This window comes from Cyanistes caeruleus, chromosome Z (assembly GCF_971803275.1).
Source record: "Cyanistes caeruleus chromosome Z, bCyaCae1.hap1.1, whole genome shotgun sequence".
NCBI lineage: Eukaryota > Metazoa > Chordata > Aves > Passeriformes > Paridae > Cyanistes > Cyanistes caeruleus.
The window spans coordinates 39,947,278-39,970,025 of NC_141732.1; the positions used below are offsets into that span (position 1 = coordinate 39,947,278).

The 22,748-nt window shown below is 40.8% G+C and overlaps 2 protein-coding genes across 3 annotated transcripts in view; both read right to left on the reverse strand.

Annotated features, from left to right (window-relative positions):
• The window catches only part of SECISBP2 (SECIS binding protein 2), a 26,193-nt gene extending 8,796 nt beyond the window's left edge, over positions 1–17,397 (reverse strand). Inside the window, exons 1-11 of one of the 2 annotated variants that reach the window (XM_086869129.1) lie at positions 17,297–17,387; positions 16,016–16,161; positions 13,989–14,181; positions 11,920–12,046; positions 11,356–11,510; positions 10,155–10,242; positions 6,815–6,948; positions 6,134–6,292; positions 3,389–3,490; positions 1,987–2,106; positions 678–810 (exon numbers count right to left, since the gene is read on the reverse strand). In XM_086869129.1, the coding sequence (XP_086725255.1) occupies positions 678–810; positions 1,987–2,106; positions 3,389–3,490; positions 6,134–6,292; positions 6,815–6,948; positions 10,155–10,242; positions 11,356–11,510; positions 11,920–12,046; positions 13,989–14,181; positions 16,016–16,161; positions 17,297–17,338 (1,399 nt within the window). In that variant the 5' untranslated portion in view covers positions 17,339–17,387. Of the gene's footprint in view, positions 1–677; positions 811–1,986; positions 2,107–3,388; positions 3,491–6,133; positions 6,293–6,814; positions 6,949–10,154; positions 10,243–11,355; positions 11,511–11,919; positions 12,047–13,988; positions 14,182–16,015; positions 16,162–17,296 lie in introns of both variants that reach the window. The other variant, XM_086869130.1, reaches the window with a different exon arrangement.
• An 856-nt stretch (positions 17,398–18,253) lies between these two features.
• CKS2 (CDC28 protein kinase regulatory subunit 2) lies at positions 18,254–21,342 on the reverse strand. Its single transcript, XM_023944953.2, has 3 exons — positions 20,802–21,342; positions 19,870–19,997; positions 18,254–18,701 (listed from the first exon to the last, which is right to left on the reverse strand). The coding sequence occupies exons 1-3, from the start codon at positions 20,858–20,860 to the stop codon at positions 18,649–18,651; spliced, it is 240 nt and encodes a 79-aa protein (XP_023800721.1). The 5' UTR covers positions 20,861–21,342; the 3' UTR covers positions 18,254–18,648.
• Between the last annotated feature and the right edge of the window lie 1,406 nt (positions 21,343–22,748).

Consider the following 22,748-nt stretch of genomic DNA (forward strand, 5'->3'; position numbering starts at 1 on the left):
AAGAGAAATTCAATGCTAGCAAATATACTACAACAGCATAATCAAGATTAAATTTTGACCTATAATGAGAGAGGCAATGAGCTATTTTTTTCTGCTTCCTGGTTATAAACTATAAAGGACTGAAAGATCCTCTCCATGAACAAAACCTAGCATTTTGTAAACATTTCAATTAAGAGGTATGTCAGAACTCATCCTTTAGCTTGAGCTGCCTCACTCTCATATATGAGAAAAGGCTTGAAAAGTTTTCAATCAAGCCCCAGCTCCATGATTTCTAGCATCAGAGGAAATTAAGAAAGCCTTTGTTACTGTGTAGCCCCTTCCTGCCCTTTCAGATCAGAACATTAACACATATACTCAACAAGAGAGCAAAAATCTCCAAACATTGGTATTTCTGTCAAAGCAAATTTTCAGTCATGCCTGAGATTTATACAAGGCACTCTTTCACAAATCAGTGTCCTTAAGGTATCTCTTTCCATAAGTCTTCTGTCAAACAATTGAGACTGCCGTGCTTTTTAAATTTCTTTTTAAAGAACCTTCATTTTCTGTTGTATCTGGTGAATTGTGCTCTTGCCTGCACAGAGATCATTGCAGATCAGAAATCAGACTACATTTAATGCCTGCTGAATACTTAAAAACAGCTTAAGGTAAAAGAAAGGAAATTTCATAGTAACCAATACCTGAAAATACCACAGGTTTAGGAGACTGTTTTGACTTTTCTGTTTGCTGCTTCTGCTCCAAGACTGCAAGCATGCCACCCAAATCCAACTGCACTGGAATTTGACTCTTCTTACCACTGCTCCTGGATGATTCCTGAACAAGTTCAGCACCAGTTAGTAAGGGCCTCCACTTCAGAATACAAAGGCTGTTATTTTTTATGGTGTAATATACTCTTTTAACATCTTTATCCACAATACTTCTGATCTTTAATACTACTCAATGATCTTCAAATAAACATCAACTTTAACGTCAAAAATATAAAAAAAACCCAGAAACAGTTCAGGCAACTTTTGAAAATGCTACTGCAACAAAGCATAAAAGTACAAAGTCTTCAATACAAGAAGGCTTTTATGTCAGGGTCCCACTTTGGTCAAAATGTCATCTATCTTTGAAAGAGATAAAAGGCTCATTTAAAAGAAGAAAATTTAAAGTTTCCTTAAAGGTATAGAAAAACTACCGTGATTCTTCCAGGGTATGTGATTGCAACACACATAAATCATTATCTCCAATGTCTCTGATAAATAGAGGTTATCATTTCTGCACCACCTTCTCATAAGCACTCATCTTGCTCTGTGCTTTGAAGGGAAGAAAAAAGCCATGAGCCATATTTAACGCAGAAAATAAAAAGACTACAAATGAATAGTGTGGAAAAGACTATGAACAAACAAACTACCGGAGCAAAACATGCAAAGGAAACGACTGCCAGATTTGGCACTTTTAGAAGTCTGATCTGGTCTTACCAAATAATTTTAATTTCTGTTACAATAGGGTTACAGAACATGATGCCCTCTGTCTTCAACTGCAATCTCACCTTGCATCAGAGCTGTGCCAGAACCTACACACCAACACAAAACTACTTCCTAACCTCACTTGTTGCTCTGCATTCTTCCTCCTCCTTGCTCCAAGATAAGGGCATCTCCTTGTCTCCCTGTTCCATCAGAACCACTTTTAGGAGGTTCCCAGCTCCTTATGACAATCAGTTTGGACTGGATTTATGCCATGATCAAGTAAAACAGATGAAAAAAAATTCCTGATATCTGAAACCCACAGATATTAATGAAAAGTTTGCATTTTCCCCTGAACACTGTATCAAACTCTGGAGGCCGGCAATTGCTACCACTGATTGCTTCTAATCAAGAGGACCATACTTCTCTCAAAGTATGAATGCAGAATTCCAGATGAGCATGGACTTAAGTCTTATATTTAAACAGGCTCATTTCTTTCATCCATTTGAGTTGTCATCTTCTCTTCAAACATGAGTTCACTTACCTGAGTTTTCTTTCTTTCCAAAACAGAAGATGAAGCTTGTTTCCCTGACAGTCCATCCACCTTGGGAATTTCATCCAGAGAGGGAGACCGACTATCACAAGGCTCTTCAGAGAGATGGATCTTGGAAATGTAAAGACAAAAAGTGACAGGGAGGAAGAAAAAAATATTTTAAAACAAGACACAAAGAAAATGGTGAAGATGATACTAAATTCAAACCAAGTGTACCTTCAGCATATCTGTGAATGACACCAAGCTGAGCAGTACACTTCAGGGAAGGGAATGCCATCCAAAATGATGGCATTGGTGAGGCTTGAGGGTGTGACTGTGTGAAACTCAGGAAGTTCAGCAAGGCCAAGTTCAAGTACTGCACCTTGAATGGAGCAACCCCCAGTACCAACACAGGCTGGGGGATGAACAGATGGAGAGCAGCTCTGGGGAAAACAACTTGGGGGTGCTGGTGGGTGAGAGAACATGACCCAGCCATGGGCACTCCCAGCCCAGAAAGCCAAACATACCCTGGACTGTGTATAAAGAAGTGTGGCCCATGAATTGAGAAGAGTGATCCTCTCCATCTACTCTGCTCTTGTGTGCCCCTATCTGGAGTACTGCATCCAGTTTTGGGATTCCCAGCACAAGGAAGACATGGACATGCTACAGCAGGTCCAGAGGAGGGTCACAGAAATGGTCAGAGGGCTGGAACACCTCTCTTATGATAAAAGGTGGAGAGAGTTGAGGAGGTTGTTCAGCCTTGAAAAGAGAAGGCTCTGGGAAGACCATACATGGCCTTCTAGAAGGGCAACCATTTACTGACTGCCACACTACTTAAATTCACGTGGGATTTTTTTCAGATTTAGAAGAAAAAACTAGCAAGGCAGCTTGATTTTCAAATATTTGTTACAGGCATATGAATGGCCTAATCCCACTTACATCTACAAAGCTAAGGGGTTGCTTTTATCTCAGCTGCATTTGTGTACAGCACCTTTTTTGTAATCAATCTTTTTTAAGCAATTGCCGTGCCTTTTGCTACTCACCCCTCTCTGTCAAAGCTATTTACTCCCTCAAACAAAGTAAACAATGGTTTTCTTCTCTTGTGTTTTGGGATTGTTTTTAAACCACTAAAATTCACCGGGAAATAAAGCCAAGGACCAAAATTTTCAGTAGCAAAACTAATTTCAAAGCAACTGAAAACTGGAATTTTACCCTTATTTACTTTACTTGCTTTCACAGAACAATCACGTTTTTAATCCTTGTGATTTATGCATAGGATTCATTCACATATTGAATGCATTTCTAAATTAATTCCCGAGATTTATCTCACTCATGTAAAAAACACCCCAAAAACCCCAAACAACTTGGATTCATAACTGACATGTGAATCACATAATATCACAAGGCTACTTACTTCAGACTGCTTTCTGACTGCAGAAGTAAAGGATGGTTTCTGAGGTCCTATCTTGTTTCTCCTATCTGAGGCAGCTGCCAGATGAGGAAACTCCTCAACATCCTAAACAAATAAGCCAGACGATGATTTCATAAGAACAATCAAGTCCATATTTTCAAAAGTCCTTTTCCTACACTCCAAACATTTTCTCCCTGGTTATCAAACATTCATCATACTATGTTTCACTGTATGAAAATTCAGAAGCCAAGGGTAGTGCCACCAGCTATGACAAGTATAACAATGGTTAAATCTTCTATACAGCAGCTAATTCAGGGCTGAAACAGCTTGTAACAGAAATGCTTCCAAAAGCAGCTTATTATGGTTGTCAGCTGATAGAAATCATTAGAGGTTCCTAAAGGAGTGTTTTTTAAATTATTTAAAAGCCTTGCAAACAACTTCCCTCTTCTTCCAGTACAGTCTCCAGCTGTGCAATTCTGCCTTAAACATGTGAGTGGTAGAGAACAAAACAGGCAGTATTTACTAGAGTACAGAAGTAAACACAGCAATTTCTCAAAATTATTATGGCTTACACACAAGAGTAAGTTTTACTAGCAGAGGATCCATTGCAGAATATTAATTAATCAAGTGCAGGCAGGCTGAAGTTTACCCTGTACCTGTCACCCTATACCTACTGCCACCATCCTAATGATTCCAATCCACCAGCCAGGTTTTTGCTTCTCCTCCAACTTTCTGAGAGGCCTTTTTAATTGTGGTACAGTAGCACTGAACACACCAAGACTTTTTCCAGCCTGAAAAGCTTTATTTAAGCACCCCAAGCTAGGAAGCTCTAGCACAGGGACTGACACACTTCAACCAATGAAAATTTTAAAGAAGCTTGCAAGTAAGCCAAAAAAGCAACTGCAAGGAAGTGAAAAAATATTTCACAAATACACTCTTTTCAGTTTAGAAGATTTAAGTCTGTCCAGTTGCTCCTGAAATGCAATTTCTGACATTTGCAACATGCTGAAGTAAACTGAATAATTAAAATACAGCACTCAGTGTGAGGTTACACCTCCCTGTATTTGTTCTTGCCATCTGTAAGAACATCAAACATTAGGAGAAAGGTCAATTGATTTCCTTTTTATTTTCTTGCTACTGCTATATTCTTATTCAGCCATCTCTTTTACATACTAAGAAGTCCTAATTTTGTTCAGTCTTGCCTCCCACAGAAATTGCTTCATACCTTTGATTATTTCTGGAGCCTTCTGTCTATCTTTTTTAGTTCAAATATGTGTATTTTTTAAAGAATGGGAGGAATGTGGGAAAACAAAATCCACACTATATTTAGATCAGATGTGCCCTGAATTGTCATAATCCATTTTCCTTGTTATTTTCCTAGTATTTCACGGCACTATTTACATGTCTGCCAATAGCAGCTTCAGTATTTAACTCAAGTAAGACACTGAGGTCAGGACCTACCAATGTGTATGAAAAGACAGGATTGGTTTTCTCCAGATGTATCCATTTGTGCTTATTAGTAGAATATATAAATGACTAACCTGTGTAAGAGAGCCATCCAATATATTGTTCTGTTGAGCTGCTGCACTTAAACAGAACCTTCTTAAACCTCCTGGGTGCCCAGAAGCTCCATGTGTGTAATCTCTTCATAGTTTATTATTTCAAGAGCATCACACAAGCACCTCACCCATTTTTCAAACTGATGAGGACACAAGCATTCCCAGCAAACCAGGAGGGTCAGAAAGCTCTCCCCCACTGCCACAATGGATGCTGCATCCACATCACAGATTTCAGTGCAATGTGTATGCCTTGTTCCCCGCTTCTATGCAATTTTTTTCAAATTTTTACTTCAATGGTCCCATTACCATTCTGCTATTTTCCATGACTTCTGCCATTCTTTTTTAGTAGACAATGTCTTGTAGTTTAGACAACATCTATTCATAGCATACACCATATATGGTAGCATAGCAGATCTTTGATTTTACCCATAATTCTCTAACAAAGAGGTCTGTTAATACTCATTTCTTGTGCCATTACTGGACAAGGAACCACACAATGAAACCATGTAAACACAGTTCTGCTTCACATGTTCCACATTAAAATGTACAGAACAGAAACCAGCCAGGAAGGCTTCTTTATGCTGTCATTTCAGAGACTGAGTATTCTGTACACTAGATCAAACATGTAATTCAACACATGCACATGCTGTACAGTATTAGGCCTTCAATGAAGCACTGTTCAACCACATAACAGACAACACTCCTCTATTGTGGAAAAGGCTCATGCCTTTGCAATACTGACACACAGAAGTATCAAAATACTAATATGCCAATTATAGTTACATGAATTTGGAAGGAAACTGAAATTAAAAATCAGAAATGTAAGCACTGTCAACTGTGTTACACAGAAATTGCTTCCATCTGTGAGACAACTAGAACTGCAATACTGTACCACAATATTTAAAACTGTGGCACACTGTAGCACCCAGTATATTCCCCATACCCCAAGCAACAGCTGCTACAGAATATTTCTAATTTAGGAAACTGTGCTCACCAAACAGGATAATTTAAAAACTACATGTTTCCTACCAGTAACCTCTGACAAACATGTCAATTGAAAAAAACTGTACTAACATCCTCTACAATTAGGATTATTGAACTTAAATTTGTACAAAGCTGTGCTAATATTCAGTCTTCTAGTACACTCATAACACTTCAAAGAACAGCAACAAAAACTTCTTCAGTTTACCTCAATTTTCGGTGGCTCCTGTATTATGTTAGATTCACTCTGAGGTCTTTCTACATCAGTAGGTAACTTTAGTTTTTTCTTCTTTTTCTTCTTTTTTTTCTTCTTTTCTGACCCTTCTTCAGGCTCAGTTTCACTCGCAGTATTTTTTGTTTCTGACTGCTGCGAAAGACCATGAGGCATGACCTTTAAAAACTAATCTTCTTATGCAAAATACATGCAAGTGACTAGCCTTACACTACTAAAGGGTATCTTAATCCAGACTGGGACATTAAGCAGACAAGGAAAATTCAGTTTCTCTTTGAAATTCATAGCTACAGCAAGAATTCTTCCGTTTTAACACACTGCATTTTTATCAGAATGTACTGGGACCACTGGGATTTAATTAGGAAATATTGAGCCAAATAACACAAGAGTTCACTGCTTCATGTCGCATTCTGAGGGCCAGGAATTTGAAAAAAAACCCAGCCTCAAAGTTGAAAGTTCTTATTCCTGGACTAGCACTGCCTTTTTGATATCCTATAATTCTTTTTCATGACATGAAAAATTCTAAGTAAGAACAAGCTGACTTCATATAATCTCTTTAAAAAAGTGGATACTGTACAAAGCCCAGTGGAAAAAAGGCTATAAAGAGACACAAACACAGTGACAGGTATTAATTGAGAGCAGAGAATTCTCAAGTACCTTTGGTTCACTATCCTGCTTCCCTCTGCCTCTGGAAAGACCTTCAGATGCTGGTGATGAAACAATTTTCTTTGGGGGCTGCGATAGTACCACGGCCCAAGACACATGTGGCTGTGCAGAGCCATCTGCTGGTGCTTCAGGAAATTACATTGAGAAAAAAGTAAACACAAAGATGACTCAAAAACAGTCCTCAAATACTCAAAAGGATCCGTAATTCATTAGACAAGGCCTAGTAAATAAAGCAGAGCCATATTCTTTCTGAGGAAGGACTGAAATAAAACACACATTTTATTTCTACAGCAAGCTTTCCTGAATTTTAACTATTCTATATACTGTGCAACACTATATACATAAACACAATACAACATTATATATAAAAACACAATTACCTGATATTTGGAAATCCATACGGTATCATACTAATTCCATATTCCCATGATCATCTTCAAAATACTGAAAATTCTGCTATGATTATATACAAAATTCCTTTAATATTCCTTTTAGAAGTCATGCAGTTTTCATGCACAAGGCCACATCAGTCTTTTTTACATTCTGAGAACTTCCCAGTGTTTTAGGCAAACATAGCAGATTAAATACTTCCCAGTGTCTCAGTGTACAAGAATGTCACTCACTACCACTGAGTTATATCAGTGTTTTGAAAAGTATTTTGAAAGACATAATTACTCTGTAAATATTCCTAACATGAAGCAAATACAGAACACAAATGTAGATTTTTCTTAAGAATGAAAAAAACTTCCTTTGAACAGTAAAACAGCATAATGGGTTTAGATGGTTAATTTTGCTAGCAGGGGGATTTTGCAGTAGCTGCTGTGAAGAGATGGACATGGCCAACCCCAGACAGCTCCAACACAGACCCATCACCAGCCTAAGCTGTGCCTATCAGCCATGCTGATGGTGCCTATGTTCAGAAAGAATGAAAAACACAGGCAAGAGTTGGAAAAGAAAAATTGGAAAGAAAAACTGTGAATGCAGCAGCCCAGCAAACACCTAGATCAGTGGAGAGAGAGGGAAGGAGGAGCTCAGGCACCAGAGCAGAGGTTTCCCGACAGCCCTTGGTGCCGACCATGGTGCGGCAGCTGTGCCCTTTTAACTGTACACAGAAAGAAGTGGCAGAGTGGCACCTGCTTCTCTGTGTCACTCAGGGCAAGGAGGAGATATGAGGAAAAAGAGAGGATTGGAGGAAAGTTGCTTTAGTTTTGTTTCTGCCTCTCACCATATGATACTATTTTAATTGTCGTCAATAAATTGTCAATTTTCATCAAGTTAAGTCTATTTTGCTTGATAAACAAGCAATCTCACTGTCCTTATTCTGTTTGACAAGCTTTTTTATCTTATTTTCTTCTCCTGTCCTGCTGAGAAGGGAGACCCAGAGAACAGCTCTATGGGAATCTGACTGCCTGCCACAGTCAACCCATTAGAAACTACTACTTTTTTCTCAGGGATAGGAATTGACAATAGTATTTAACCAAAACCCCTCATTATCACATGACTTTAAAAGTTCTGTAGTAACTTTATCTTTAGAAGGCCCTTCAGTGCATTCCAGCACATTAACCTGTCCTTTCTGAATCCTCACTGAAGTTACTGGGAAGATAAGGACCAAACTGTTCAGACTGGTGCGTGTCTGTGCATGCACAGAAATCCAGTGAGAAGCAATCAGACAATTCAATTTTAATGGATGTGATGCCTCCAAGACAGGGTCCTGATGAACAGAATTCTTTTCACATTAAACTAGCCATGTGAGAGCTTGTGGCAATTAAAAAAAAAAACCAAAACAAACAAAAAACCCTAAAAAAAAAGCTCTTCATCCCCACAGCCAGACAATGGGTAAACAAAAAAAAAAGCCCAAAGCCCCCTCTTCCCCCCACAAATTTCCAAACAAAATGAACAAACATAAAAAAAGGGAAGTGTTTCAGCATCATGTTTCTCTTAACAGAAATAATTTTAGGTACATACTAAACTCTGGAGTGCCAGCTATTTAGAACAAATCTGCATATAAAGACGAACCAAATATCTGTCTATCATTTATTCTTGGAAAAAATCTGCATATGACTCAACAGACTTCCAATAACCAATACATGCTCTTTTTCTCACGTGAAACAACATGAGAGGCAAATACAGAAATATTTTCCTTTGAGCATCAATGACATAACAAAATAGGACTTAATACTGGAGCTAGTTTTCTTCACTTTCCCCTGTGCTTGGTATTGGGGCCAGTCCTGTGTAATTTATCAATGACCAGGATCAAGTCAACAAGTTCACAGATGACACCAAACTGGGCAGGAGTGTTATCTGTTGGAAGGTAGGAAAGCTCTGCAGAGGGATCTGGATTTATGGGCAGAGACCAATTGCATGAGGTTCAGCAAGCTGAAATGATACGTTCCATCCTTCAGATTGTCACAACTATCTCATGCAGTGCTACAGATTTCAGGAAGAGCAGCAGGAAAGCTGCCCAGAGGAAAAGAACCTGGGGATGCTGGTAAACAGCAGCTGAACATGACTCAGAGTGCACCCAGGAGTCCAGGAAGGCTGATGTCATCCTGGCCTGTATGAGCAACAGTGTGACCAGCGGAATCAGGGCAGTGATTTCCCCCCTGTATGTGGCACTGGTGAGGCCACACCTCAAATCCTGCATCCAGTTCTGGTCCCCTCACTACAAAAAGGACATTATGGTGCTGGAGCATATCCAGAGAAGGGCAATGGAGCTGATGAAGGGTGTGGAGCACAAGGCCTGTGAGGAGCAGCTGAGGGAACTGGGGGAGTTCTCTCTTATCCAGGAGAAAAGGAGGCTAAGGAGAGACTTTATCACTCTCCACAACCACCTGCAAGCAGGGTGCAGCCAGGTGGTGGTTGGCCTCTTCTCTCAGGTAACAAGAGACAAAGATAAGGGGAAACGGCTGCCAGTTGTACCAAGGCAGTTTTAGATTGCACATTAGGAAAAATTTCTTCACCAAAAGAAGTAGTTAATTTGCTGTTCCTAGAAGTATTTAAAACATGTAGAGACTTGGCACTTAAGGAAATGGTTTAGTGGTGGATTTGGCAGTGTTAGGGTTATGACCTCTTCCAAACTAAATAATTCTTCAATTCTAAAATCCCAGCTGATGAAGTATATGAGGAAGAATGAGCAATACGTGGTAATTTTATTTGAAAGAAATTGATACAGCATTATTTTTGTTTCTTTTTTTCTTTTATAATATGCTTGTTCCTAAATTCTTTTTTTACTTTACACATCAACAGCTCCTCAGAACACTTTCATTTTCCAAACGGCTGAGATACAAGCAGTTAAAAACGCAGGCAAATAATTTTTGCTTAGAGAACTTACCCCTACCATCAAGTGAAGAGGGAATTAAGCTGGCTCCTGCTTCATCTGAAGCTTTTGGTGAAACACTGATTTTTGCTGAAGTATCTTCCTGCAAAATAGATGGTCAGGTATAATAAAAGGATTAAAATCAGTGACATAAACACAGCTAAACACAATAAACCACCATAAACTAAAAATCCTCAATCCATCTACAGATAAGGGCATAGGGACCTTCTCAGCCTTTTTGTTTCTTGTCTTAGTGGAACCATCATTTCAGCCCTATGGTATTACAAAAGTTGAGCAGGTATCTCTTCACTGCTGTACAAGCAAGATTATACCTTCTTATATTTTACAAAAGCATCAAAACAATAATCTAACAACAAACAGGAAAATACTTTGATGTTTCATATATGCTTAAAACAAAATCTATCATCAAACTCAAACAAATAATGAAAAATGACACTCTAGGATTAGCAGAAAGATCTTTTTTCGTTACAGACAGTTTTCCACTCAGAAGTATCAGAAACATTACTCTTTTTGGATCCTTCAGAATTATTAATCATTAATCATTACTGAAAACTTTGATTCAATATATGTGATATACTACTGAATACTTAAGTACTTTATTTACTAATAAGGGAGCCAAAACAATAAAGAGTAACGTTCAACAATTTTTGAATTTTGAATTTTTTCTCCTCCTGGAATTCAGTTTACTTTTAACCTTTGGCAGAAAGCAATCAAGTACAACTATGTACACTGGGGTTTTTTTTGGGTTTTTTTTTTCCCCAATGTGTTGAAACTAACTGACTGCTTATTTATTATTTCCAGGTGAAGGAGAAAATGGTAAGCTGCTAAGTACAGGAACATATCTGGTTCCTACAGGACCAATCTAGACCATACCAGCACAAATTTACATTCTGGTGGTATCTGGCTTTCCTCTATCTATGGGCAGCATAGGCAAAGAAAGAACAGTAAGGAAGAGTAGGATATAGCAAGCACTGACACCACCACCTAGAAGAAGAGCCCTAAAACCTCTAGCTCTGAACCTAAATAGGTCCTAAATTGCCATGCTGAATGCAAAATACTTGCATTAATAATGCCTGTACTTTTGACAAGTTTTATTTTTACAAATTCTGCAACATGGGTTTTATTCTTGATGTTAAGCAGAAGAGACACATGTGAGATTGAATAAGGACATAGTGTTATTGTCCACCAAACTTACTGGTGTACTTTTCTGGCGTACATTCAGTACCTCACTGTTTCCCAGACTCTGTGACTTCTGGAAATCCAGAACGCTAGCTTCAAATGTGGGTACAGGACGAGATTCTGCTTTTGGAGTTTCAGTTGACTTCTTGTTTGCAGTTTTATTGAACCCGTCTAAATAAAGCATGTAAAATCTAAGTAATTAAACTTGTTTGTGCTCATTTCTAGGTACATTATATAGTACACTAGTTAACATAACTACAGCAATCATTGTGAGGACTGTTGCTTTACACAGCTCATATTAAATAAAAAAACTAGCAATTATAATCAGCATGCAAACACGACTGACTGAACAAGCAAATATAAACTCAGATGTTCCTTTTAGAAATTTTTTTGTATTGCTTTATGAGATTTATTCCATCAGGAAAAGACAGGTCACCATTCCTTCTCAAGAGAGTCACACAGAAGAGATATCTTTTTCCTTAACTATTCTAGATTTAGAAACAGGCACAAACTGCAGTACATTGCACAGACACCCATTCCACATCTATTACATGCACTTATAACCAAATAACATTTGTACCTGGCTTCACGGAATCTCTCCTGCATGTAGAAGTCTGGAATGAAGTCCTGTTCACAATTCTGACAGAAGCTTCACCTCCATCATGCCTTTTCTTGTCCAGTTTTTTTTCACCTTCTTTTGATCTCCCCTGCAGCAAATATTTGTGACATATTTAGTACGTTTTAGTGAAACTTTGTAAAGCTAGCAAGTTTGCCATGAGTTACAGTTAACCACCTCCGAAGTTTCTAGAGTTTGACCATCAAGTTAATACAAAACAAACAGTTAGTGAAGCATATACACAAGCAGCCAATAAAAATAGGAATAGCCATTTAGAGATATGCTATTTAATTTCATCTGCCTTATTCCCTGTGACATTTTTAGCCTATATTATAGCCCAAGTAAGATGGATATGCTTCTAGACAACAGCATTTTTGCAATCTCATTAATCAGAGCATTTCCAATAGTTTAAAATTATTTGGAATTAAATCATCTAGTCTGACTCTCCAAAACAAAATTTCTTCTGGAACAGTGCTAAAATCTTAAAAACATGCAATCTTCTGACTAAATTACTTATCATGGGCAAACTGTGTAAGACTGGTGTCACAACATCCAAAAACTTGGAGTAAAGTAGTTAATACACCTGCATGATCCCTGTAAAGGATACACACTCACCTATACTGCACAGTCATGAAAATCTTACCATGTTTCCATGAAACAGTTTGGCAGAGCAGGGCTTAGGAGCCAGAAAGCATGGAACAAGCACAAGGTTTGCATCTATGCAAACTCTACTATACCAGCTTAAACGAATTACCTCTGATTGCAGGACACTGAACTAAACTCAAAGTATATCTGACAGCAAAATTATTTTCTTAGGTGGGAGGACAAAGCATTTGTTGATCTCCAAAGGCAAATTGTTAAAGCGTTATGACACATGACCAAATTACTGTAAAGCTGCAAGAACAACCACTTCTCTGAAGCTCACAAAAAAATATGGGGAAAAATGATAAAAACACTATAAAATAGTATAAGGCCCCTACAAAGATCACAGAACTCCTCCCAGAAGCTTAACTAAGTTTCTTTGTATTACATCACTTATAATGCTGAGCTCATCCTCGCCCCAGACAGCTTCAATACTTAATCCTCCTCTTAGTAAGAAAACAAATAATTTTAGATGTCTAAACTTTGTATCTTATGTCTAGTAATGCCTAGTCTCATAACTCCTCTACTTAGGCTTGCCCACAGTGAAGTCACCAGGTCTCTGCCTAGGGAGTAAGGTCCACCAGAAGGATGTGACTGCAGAATAGATCAGATGAAACTGCTACAAATCTAAGAAACACAACATCTAACCCCAGAGGAAAATGAGTTTATAATACATTAGGGTTTTTACCTTTTACATTTTGAGAAGTTTGTGTATTTTTTGTCTGAAAATATTTTGCAAGTTTCAGGAAATTTATCCCCAAACAGACACACACAAAAATGACTGAAGACGTTTACTGAACATCGGTTCTACTGACTGAAAAGAGTGTATTTCTAACATGAACCTTTCTTCCCTCTCCCCAGCAGCCCAAGTTCCTCCTTTCCTGTGGACCATCTTCAGTCTGTAGCAAGTCTTGAAAATCCTTCAACAACAGAAGTGGTTTTACCACTTATCAATCAAAGAGATGATTACAGACACCAGGCCTGTATTAAGTCAGGTTAATGGAAGCTGCCACTGGGCTTAAAAAAAAAAAGCCCTTCTCTCCTCCCCCAAGTCCAAAGAGAGAAAAAAGAAAGCACAGCTCACAAATGAATGGCCTTCCCCACACAGCCTCCCCCTCTCACTTTAGATGCTTCTTTCTGAGAAAAAAAATAAATTATTTCCTCTCATGTTCCAAAAAAGATGCTTGAAAAATTGTATTAATCTGAATTAATTCCATGAACTTTTTGGTATTCTGAAGCTGGGCACACTCTACTACTATCCTCTTTAAATGTCATTCATGATCACTACGAGAAGAAAGAGATTCACTTTAAAAGTATGAACCAAACATTTATAAATATTGACTTAAAGTAAAAATTAATATTAATTTTTTAAAAAATACAAATTTGCTCACCTTTGAAAGACTCCTACTTTCTTGTCTGACTGGGTATGTTTGCTCAGTAGATTCACTGCCTATTCCTGAACCATTATAGTGTGTTGAGTTGTTAGACTGATACTGTGAGCCAGCTACTGGATACACATTTGCAACAACATCAGGTGAGTAAGAGCAGCTGGAGTATTCACGGAAGGCAGGATCTCCCAGAACACTACGTGATGAACATTGAGAAAGAAATGAAAGTCATCCTGGGGAAAAGTCTTCAGCACCTACTTGTTGCCTAGACAAACATACTCCTTGTCTAAAGAATTTGTTTAACAAGAAAGCTCTATTTCAAAAGAGAACTATTCCATGTTATTTCAATGAAGTATTTACTTACTGCTACAGACTTCTCTAAAAACAATTAATTTTGTTTTGGGAAAACATGTAGTTAAGCAAACATCTTAAAACACATGTTATCCATTTCCAAGTTTCAAAGCTAGTCTGCCTTGCAGTAATAGGCTTCATGCCTGTTTAAGGTTACTGGGATCCTTCATGCTTATTTTCAGTAAGCTTTTTCTTATGAAACAAATCAAAAGCACAGTGTAAGGACATGACATGCATCACATATTTGACTGCAAAAAACCAAATATTAAAACCTGTCTTAAAATGACAATAACAAAGTGGGAGTATTTTATGGAGTATAAAACCTGTATGAAATACAGTGTAGAATTATAAAATAATAATTAACTGACCTGCATGTAACCATCACAATTATGTGAAAATTTACGAAAACACAACATAACTGGGGAACGCTTCTTTCCTTCAAACATATGCTCAAAAAATTCACTTTCAGTTTCCTTCTACACTTTGTCCAGAAAATATATAGAGTCCAGATTTGATGAGGGAGAATACAAATTTCTCAGCTTCAGAAAGTTGCACTCAGTTTTTAAAGCTGTTCTCCATGAAGCTGCCAACCTCAGAATTTTGTGTAGATAATGACAGAAAAACTTTCCCTTAGTACAAGAGACTTCAGCTAACACACTTCACACTACCTGTTGCAATTCTGACAGAATGCAGTCAAAACAATGCTTATAATCAGTTCGCACACAAAGAAGAAATATACCAAATGAGACTCAAATATAACTATGTTTGGTCCCAACAAGGCAAAACACTCCTTAGAAGACTACTGTTGTCTGGGTTGGGTCTTTTTTAATAGCAATTGATTTAATGCTAATGCTGTGGGCTTTCTCTGATGCACAGAACAAGCCATACTCGCCTCAGTGCTAAATTTCTAGTACAAATGAAAATAGGTTTAAAATACTAAGATTTCCTGTAGGATAAAATGATGGCCTATAATGATTTTGTTCACTAAGGCTCTGAATTCTTAAAGAAATACCAATAACTTTGCAGTAATTGTATAATCAATCCAATGCTTAGGGTCCTGAGAAGCAATGAGAGAACTATGTAACAACATCAGATTCTAACAAGACTCAATTACTTGCTATCCTACTATGTAGGCTTTTGTCTAGTTTGCTCTGGTTAAAAAAATACTTTGATAAGTCTACCACAAATATCATTCCTGGGCTCTAACAGAAGAGCCCTAAAACTTTTGGAAACCTGTAGCATTTTTAGTAAAACTGCCTTTTCGGATATGCACGTTATGGAGAGGAGATCCAGGAGAGGCCCATATACTAAATATTTTACAGGATGAGAAACCTCCTTGAAGAATCTTTTTCCTTGTGTACAACTATATCTACCTCAGCATGGCTGCAACACAACCATTCATCCAAGGACTGGATTCAGCTCCTTCCAAAACATGCAAAAACCAGACCAATCATTACAGACCACCAAATCCTCCTTAATAATAAGGGCCCTCGTGAGAAAAAGACAAGGTTCCTAATATATGAACATAAATATAAAAAACTAAATCACAAAGATAACGCAGAAGCACTTCTACAGTTGGACTAATAACGTATTGGAGCCTTGACTTTGTAAGAGCACTCAATGTCCAAAACCCGAAGGATAAAATCCCCCATGAAATAAGATTCAGAAAATATACATACTTATCCAAAGATGGTTCCTGAACAAATGGGTAGCATGTAGTTAAGTACCTAGGAAAGACACATGCTTCTGAGGGCTCTGACCATGCCACAGTTACCGCCGCATGCTTTGGAACAAATGGTTTGACCTCTGCTGACAACTTGATGCCCTGAGAAACAAAACGTTTTTTGGCTACATGCATTTGGAGATTAATGTTATTAAGTGAAAAACACTCAGTCTCGTGAGCTTAACTGTCATTGGAAAGTGTTAGTTTGCTCTCTTCTAACAAAACATGCAAAACAACGAAGCTCAACCAAAAGGAAATGGAGAAATAAAGGGAAAACAAAACCAAGGAATTCGAAGAAACATCTGACTGCTCTGTAAAGTCACTTAAAACCCTCATTTATCATGAAACACAAAGGTCAGTAATGTAAAGGACAGAAGCCTGCTTAAAACAAGATGCAGTAAATGAAAATATATTAATTCTTACTTTATATTTGAACAGTACAAACTAAAATTCATAAATATACTAACACTGCTGTTAATCAAACTGTGAAAGTACGTGACAATAATAACTTTGTACATCTGTATTTTAAGGCAGTCAATCTGAAATGAACATTTAATTTTATAATTTTTTTGTTTCTAGCACAACACAAATTTATTAAGTTCTTCATTTGTTCTGAATTACCATCGACTTACACTGGATATATGGAAGGACAATGAAGTGAGACTTGAAGATATTTACTGCCATGTTATCAAAACACGCAGGAAGCAAAGGTGACTGTAGCCTGATCACTGAGACCCCCGAACCGGACCAGGTGATAGGTCCATGTGCGTGACACTACTACTACTGGTTAGAATCTGGGCACCCAGGCTTAAAACGTCTGGGATGACCACCAGTCCTTGCAGCAGGCCCTCCACTCTGAATTAATAGATTCCCACACTTCCAGAGCTCACTGGAAGGTACTGTTTGGAGTTTCCCATCCCAAGCGGTGGGAAGCGACTCGCTATGTTCCAACCTGAGCGACCCCTCCCGCCCGGTTTTGACCTTCCAGAAGGCCTCTTCCCCCAGCCCTGAACCAAAGGCTGATCCAAGGCGCGGTGGGAGTAACCCTGCCCGGGGAAGCGTTTGAGCAGCCGCCGCGCTCGGCCCGGGCTGGTGAGCGGCCCCCGGGGGCGGGGAGCGGCACCGAGGTGCGGACTCAGGCCCACAGCTCCCGCCCCAGGCGGCTCCTGGAGAGCGACTCCACGCCAGGAAGAGCCGGGGAGGGGCAGGGGACTGCAGGTGCTGCCGCCGCCCTTACCTCGCCGCCGCGGCCGGAGCGCGGCCGCCTCTCGGCCGACATGGCGCGGGGGGCGCGGCCCCGCTGCCGCCGCCGGGCCGGGCGCAGGGCGCGCCGCGATGACGCACGGCCCCGCCCCAGCTCGAGGGCGCTGTGCGCGCGGCCGGCGGGCCCGGAGCCACCGAGCGGGCCCAGGGCGCGGGAGAAGCGGCACTGGCTGTGTCGGGGGCTCGGGCCCGGCCGAGCTGCCCTGCCCGCAGGTGCGGCCGATCCTGTCCCATAGGAGAAAGGAGGGCACGGAATAAAGGCAGGTATGCACCGTCACAGCCACCCAGAACTCCGATGGTGCTGGAGAAAAGCATGACGAAAGCAGAGGTCAGCGGGATTCTTAGTGAAGGTGCTTGCTTCAAAACTTGGAGAGTCCTGCTCTAACCAGGCCTAGTACAGACCAGCACTTGAGACAGACACCTCTGGCAGATTTTGGAGGAAAAAGTAAAAGGGTTCTTTTCCTCACCAAACTTTTCAGGTTACTTTGTCTGTCTCCATGAGAGCACACATTACACATGCAGAGCATGTACTTCAACCCTGCTTTTGTTGGCATTTACGAGTTGTGCGCAACCATAATGCAATTCGTCTTTGAAATGAACCTGCTACTCTTAAGAGTTACTCAGTATACCGAAGCACCTTCTTACGAAAAACGTCTGTATGGCTACTGCTACAGAGTCCCAAGAAGCCAGTGACAATTTGGATGCAAGTCAGGAGGAGCAGGCTAAAACCCCAGCCTAAAAATTAACTGTTATTGTTAGACAAAGGAGCCTATAAAGACCTTTGAAATTCTGAGTACTACTCAACCCTAAGCATATACCAAGTAATACCAGGTTCACTGAAGTATTTGTTTTTCTGAAGTAGGTACTCTTAAAAAATGTTAGAGAATGAATATTTGTTTTGTCCAGTAAATTACAACTCCAGACACTTAGATTTCATAGAACATTAAAAATGCTTTATTTCTTAAGTCTTCTTACTACTAAACTGTTGAACTGTTGAATTTAAGCATACTACAGTACAGCAGAAAATATGAGTGCAAAAGTTACAGAACGCTAACAAGTGATGAGCTAATCAGAACATGCAACACAAACATCAACACAATTTAAGTCAGAGAGGCACTTACATTAACAGTAAAAGATAAAGTCATCACTCATAGAACATCATAGCAGCCTGCTTGGAATTGCATTTGACTGAGCTTTGTTGCTGTGAATAATACAGCTCATGCACAGGTTTGGATGTATGTTTTGTAAATTTTAAAGTATTCACTGAATACTACACCAACATATATACACTCATATACAGTTCCAGAAGATTCAAGAGGCCATGGCTTATTTCTGCTCATCCTTTGGAAGAGGTCTTCTGAAGAGCAGAATATGTGGTTCTGCAGAACAAAAATTGAACAAAATGTCAGTCTGTCCAAGTCTTGATTAAAGGGATTTCTTTAATCTTGAACAGTTGAGGCTTAGTTTCAAATACATTATTAGGAAGCCTAAGTATGGCCGCACACATGTAATATTAACACATCAAGTCTGCAGTATCTTTACAACAGTCAAGTATTTATGCCCAATGCTGGCAGTATCATAAACTTAAGATCCTTACAGGAGGAAACTATTGGGAAAATATAGAGTATTTTATAATGTCTCTTTACATTAGGCTATTTGACAAACACTGTTACTGTAACTTAGTTATAACTCATAAATATTATTATAACTTATACTGTCTGTTAGGCACAAATAAAACACCAACAAAATTCACTTTAGTTAACACAGCCAGCTTATGTCATTATCAACCATCTTAATTCTAAATGCCTCCAGGAAAGTCTTAAGTATCAAAGGTACCCACATAAGGGAAACACTGGAAGGCTATGCTAATTTCTTCAGAAACTTGGAACTTCATACTGATGCAATTCATCAACCACCTGTTACTTTTTAGTTAGGCCTGTCATTGGTAGATTACATGGAATGACATTGGTAGATTACCTGCTTCCCCAATACCAACATCCTAGTTAGTAAAGAGTTTTAGGGCTTTGCACCCCATTAACTGAAGAACTACTGATCTTTCAAGAAGCTTTACAGCTATAGTTGAAACTATCTAGAATTTTCAGAGGATTAATACAAGACCTTGTCTACATGAGCATCTATTAAGTTGTTGTACAAAAGAGTAGGTGTGTCAGCTTTATGATTTAGAGATACACTACATTAACTTAGGTTCACTCACTGCATACTCACATGAAAAATTTACAAAAAAACCTGCTTCGATGGGCAGAGACAGGAACACTTTCAGTGTGGTTTTTTTTGTCTATAGATAAACCATACACATCTAGGACAAGACTCACATTTTGTAAGTCTGGAAGCAGGATGTGAAGGTTGAAAATAAAGATTATGTCACCTTTGCTGGCAAAGGACTAAAGTAGCAAAGAGAGAGTAACATTCAGTAGTGAATTCCAGATGGATTCCACAGGAGGAGCTGCACATCACATACTTCAAGTGAGCACCAGGCAGTTGATATTTGACTTTTTTGTTTGTCTAATTCTGTTCAAATGTGCTCACCTGGCTCATGGATCATATAGTGAACCCAGCCAAGACTCTGCTGAACACCAAGTCGTCTCCACTCTTCTTCAGACATCAGATGAGATTTTGGCACTTGTTTTGAAAGTTCTCGTGGTAGCATCACATGTCTGTAGAGATGTACTTATTAAACATACACACACAAAATACTGTACACTAGACAATTCGAACAGATCAGCACTGAAAGACAGTAAGCCGGTTGTGAATACTTACTTTCCCTGTAAAGAAAACAAAAGTACTGATTCTTGGCATGAATTTGATTGTGAAACGCGTGCCAGAATCCAGTTTTAAATCACTTGCGACTATTAAACGTTACATCTGTAAAACACCCGCATACTGGGAGCCAAACTGTCTTCTAGAAGGTATTTAGACCCCTCCAGATTCCAATGACGGTACACTCAGAGAAGCATGCGCTCCTGGCAACAGGCTGCTATACCAGCTACTTGAAAGATAAGAAATTTGGACTTGTGAAGTATTTGTAGTACCGCTTTCAATTAAGCCTAGGAAAGTTAAACTTCAACAGTCGCCCATCAGCAGGGGCCTAGGGGTTCTAGGTTCTGCCACAACCTGGAGTTAGCACAGCCGGTACGGCCCCTCCGCCATCACCCTGTGGCCAGGGCTTGTGTTGGCCGCTCACCGAGCAACCTGGGCCAACCGATAACAGCATTCGGTCATCCATTCCCTTCGCCCCACCAGTCCAAATCCACGCGGAAACCTCCCATGGGGAGGCTCGGCAGAGCCCCTCCCCGCTGGCCTTACGCCCTCTCTGGCTCCGTTCCCCCGGCGGAGCCTCCTCATTCCCTGAGAGCAGCCCGCACACCTCAGCCGAGGCACCTGGACGAGCCGCCCTCCTACGGAACGGCTCTTCCTAATGGCTCTAGCTGGCCCTCCCGCTCTCTCCTACAGCTTCTTACCGGTACTCGTATTGCTCGTCAAAGTACTTATCGGAATAATAGATCTGCTTGTGGGCCATGGTGAGCTGGAGAAGCGGCACAGACAGTAACCTCCGGTTCCCCCCTCACGGACTCCTCGCGCACTAACTGCCCCCTTCCGCGCCCCGAAACGTTTGAATCCAGAGGCTCGGCTCCCATTGGCTCTCGCCAGGGCCAGCCAATCTCGTGCCGCGCCGCCGCGCCCCACCCGAGCCCGCCGTCGCATAGCTCGCGCGCTCGCGGCTCCCAACCAATCCCCGGCAGCCGCGGCGGGTGGGGGAGCGTTACGTAACGGGCGGTGGCGGTCGGGCAGAGCGGCGGCGCCGACACGAAGCGGAGAGGCGGGGCTGGCTGGGGGGTGGGAAAGAGGCGCGGGCGCGCCTGATTGGTCAGCGGCGGCCGGGGCGGGCGCGTGCCTTCACAGCACGGGGTGAGGGGCGGCGGTGCCGGGCTCGCACATGCGCAGCTCGGCCCCGCGTTCTCCGCCATTGCTTCGCAGTGCTCGACTCAGCCCGGCCCGGCCCGGCCTCAGCCGGCCTTGCCTTGCCTCGCTTGGCGGGGCCCGGGTCGGCTCCGTCCTCGGTGTCCGGGGGACCTGCTTCTTTCAGGACAGCGAGAAAGTGATGCCTTCGTCTTTCTAATTAAGTGTAGTGTTCACTTCAAAATTGTGCTGTCCCCTGGCTGTCGGGTAGCTGCTGTAAGCCCGTGGTGGCCTGGGGTGGCGCTGTCAGAAATGCCGCCCCGTCAGTCGTACTTGCTCAGGGTGAAAACTTAGAAAAGGCAGGTTGCAGATGTGTCCAGAGCAGGGTGGGAACTGCGGACAGGATTTCAGTTTACAAACATCCTTACCCACCGAAACAAACCATCGAATGCTTCCCTGGGAATACGTGCGCAGCAGGTCGCCAGGGTTTGCTACGAGGCGCTGCAGCTCCCCACATAAGCGTGCTGTGTCTGCCCTGTGGGATGAGATGAGCACGGTGCGAAGGTGACCAGAAGGAGCGATTTCACGGTTGCTTTCATAGAATCGTGGAACCATACAGTGGTTGGAAGGGGTCTGAAAGACGATGTAGTTGCAACCACCCACCATGGATAGACACCTTTCACCAGATGAGGTTGCTCATCCCCAACCTGGCCCTGAACACGCCCCGGGATGAGGCATCCGCAGCCTCCCCGGGCAGCCTGTCCAGTGCTTCACGCTCTCGCAGTAGAGTTTCTTAATGTCAACCCTAAATGTCCCCTCATGCTCCACGCCGCCTGCCTGTAGTGTGCTCCTCTCCTTGCTAGGCCTCTGCCGAAAAAAGGAGATAAGTCTTTCAAGAAGTTTCTGCTTCTCTGGTGCTGCCAGAAACGTGGGTACTGCCCGTGGTTATGTAATGCATCTGTCTGAAAACAGAGGAAAAAAACAACCAAAGCCATGTGATGCATGACAGCTGATACACATGCGTGGGTAATAGGTATGATTTTTTTTTAGCAGCATTGTTTCTACTGGCGCTACAGCTTGTCTTAAACAATAAAGTTTAAGCCCGTCTCACTATGCAACCATTAAAAGGAGTGCTTATAATTTAGCAGTAATATTTTTCTCTTAATTTGACTGCATATTAGAGCTTGTTGGGCACAGGTCATTTAAAGGCCACATGAAGTCAGTGTTTTTGAACTGGTGTAGCTAAATGTGTGAAATTCACATAACAAAGGAATATATATTCCAGTATAATTGTGAAAGTACAAACCACCTGCAAGTTTTCTAAAGTTTTAGTTAGATTATTAAAAAATAGAGAGGTTTGGAGATTTTTAGCTTAATTTCAGGCAGCACAACAGTTATTTTTAAATACTTGAGGCAGAACATGCACAATGATTTGTTAGGAATGTCACTGTGTAATAATGGGAAAAAAATATTAAACGGCCATGGTGGGTTCTACTGGATGAAATACA

Excerpts from the sequence above, each read along its gene's own strand:
- CKS2 (XM_023944953.2), bottom strand. The coding sequence starts at position 20,860 with ATGGCCCACAAGCAGATCTATTATTCCGATAAGTACTTTGACGAGCAA. Across the intron at positions 19,998-20,801 it reads GACGAGCAATACGAGTACCG|ACATGTGATGCTACCACGAG; the intron begins GTAAGAAGCTGT and ends ACATCTCTACAG. Across the intron at positions 18,702-19,869 it reads CTATATGATCCATGAGCCAG|AACCACATATTCTGCTCTTC; the intron begins GTGAGCACATTT and ends TTTGTTCTGCAG.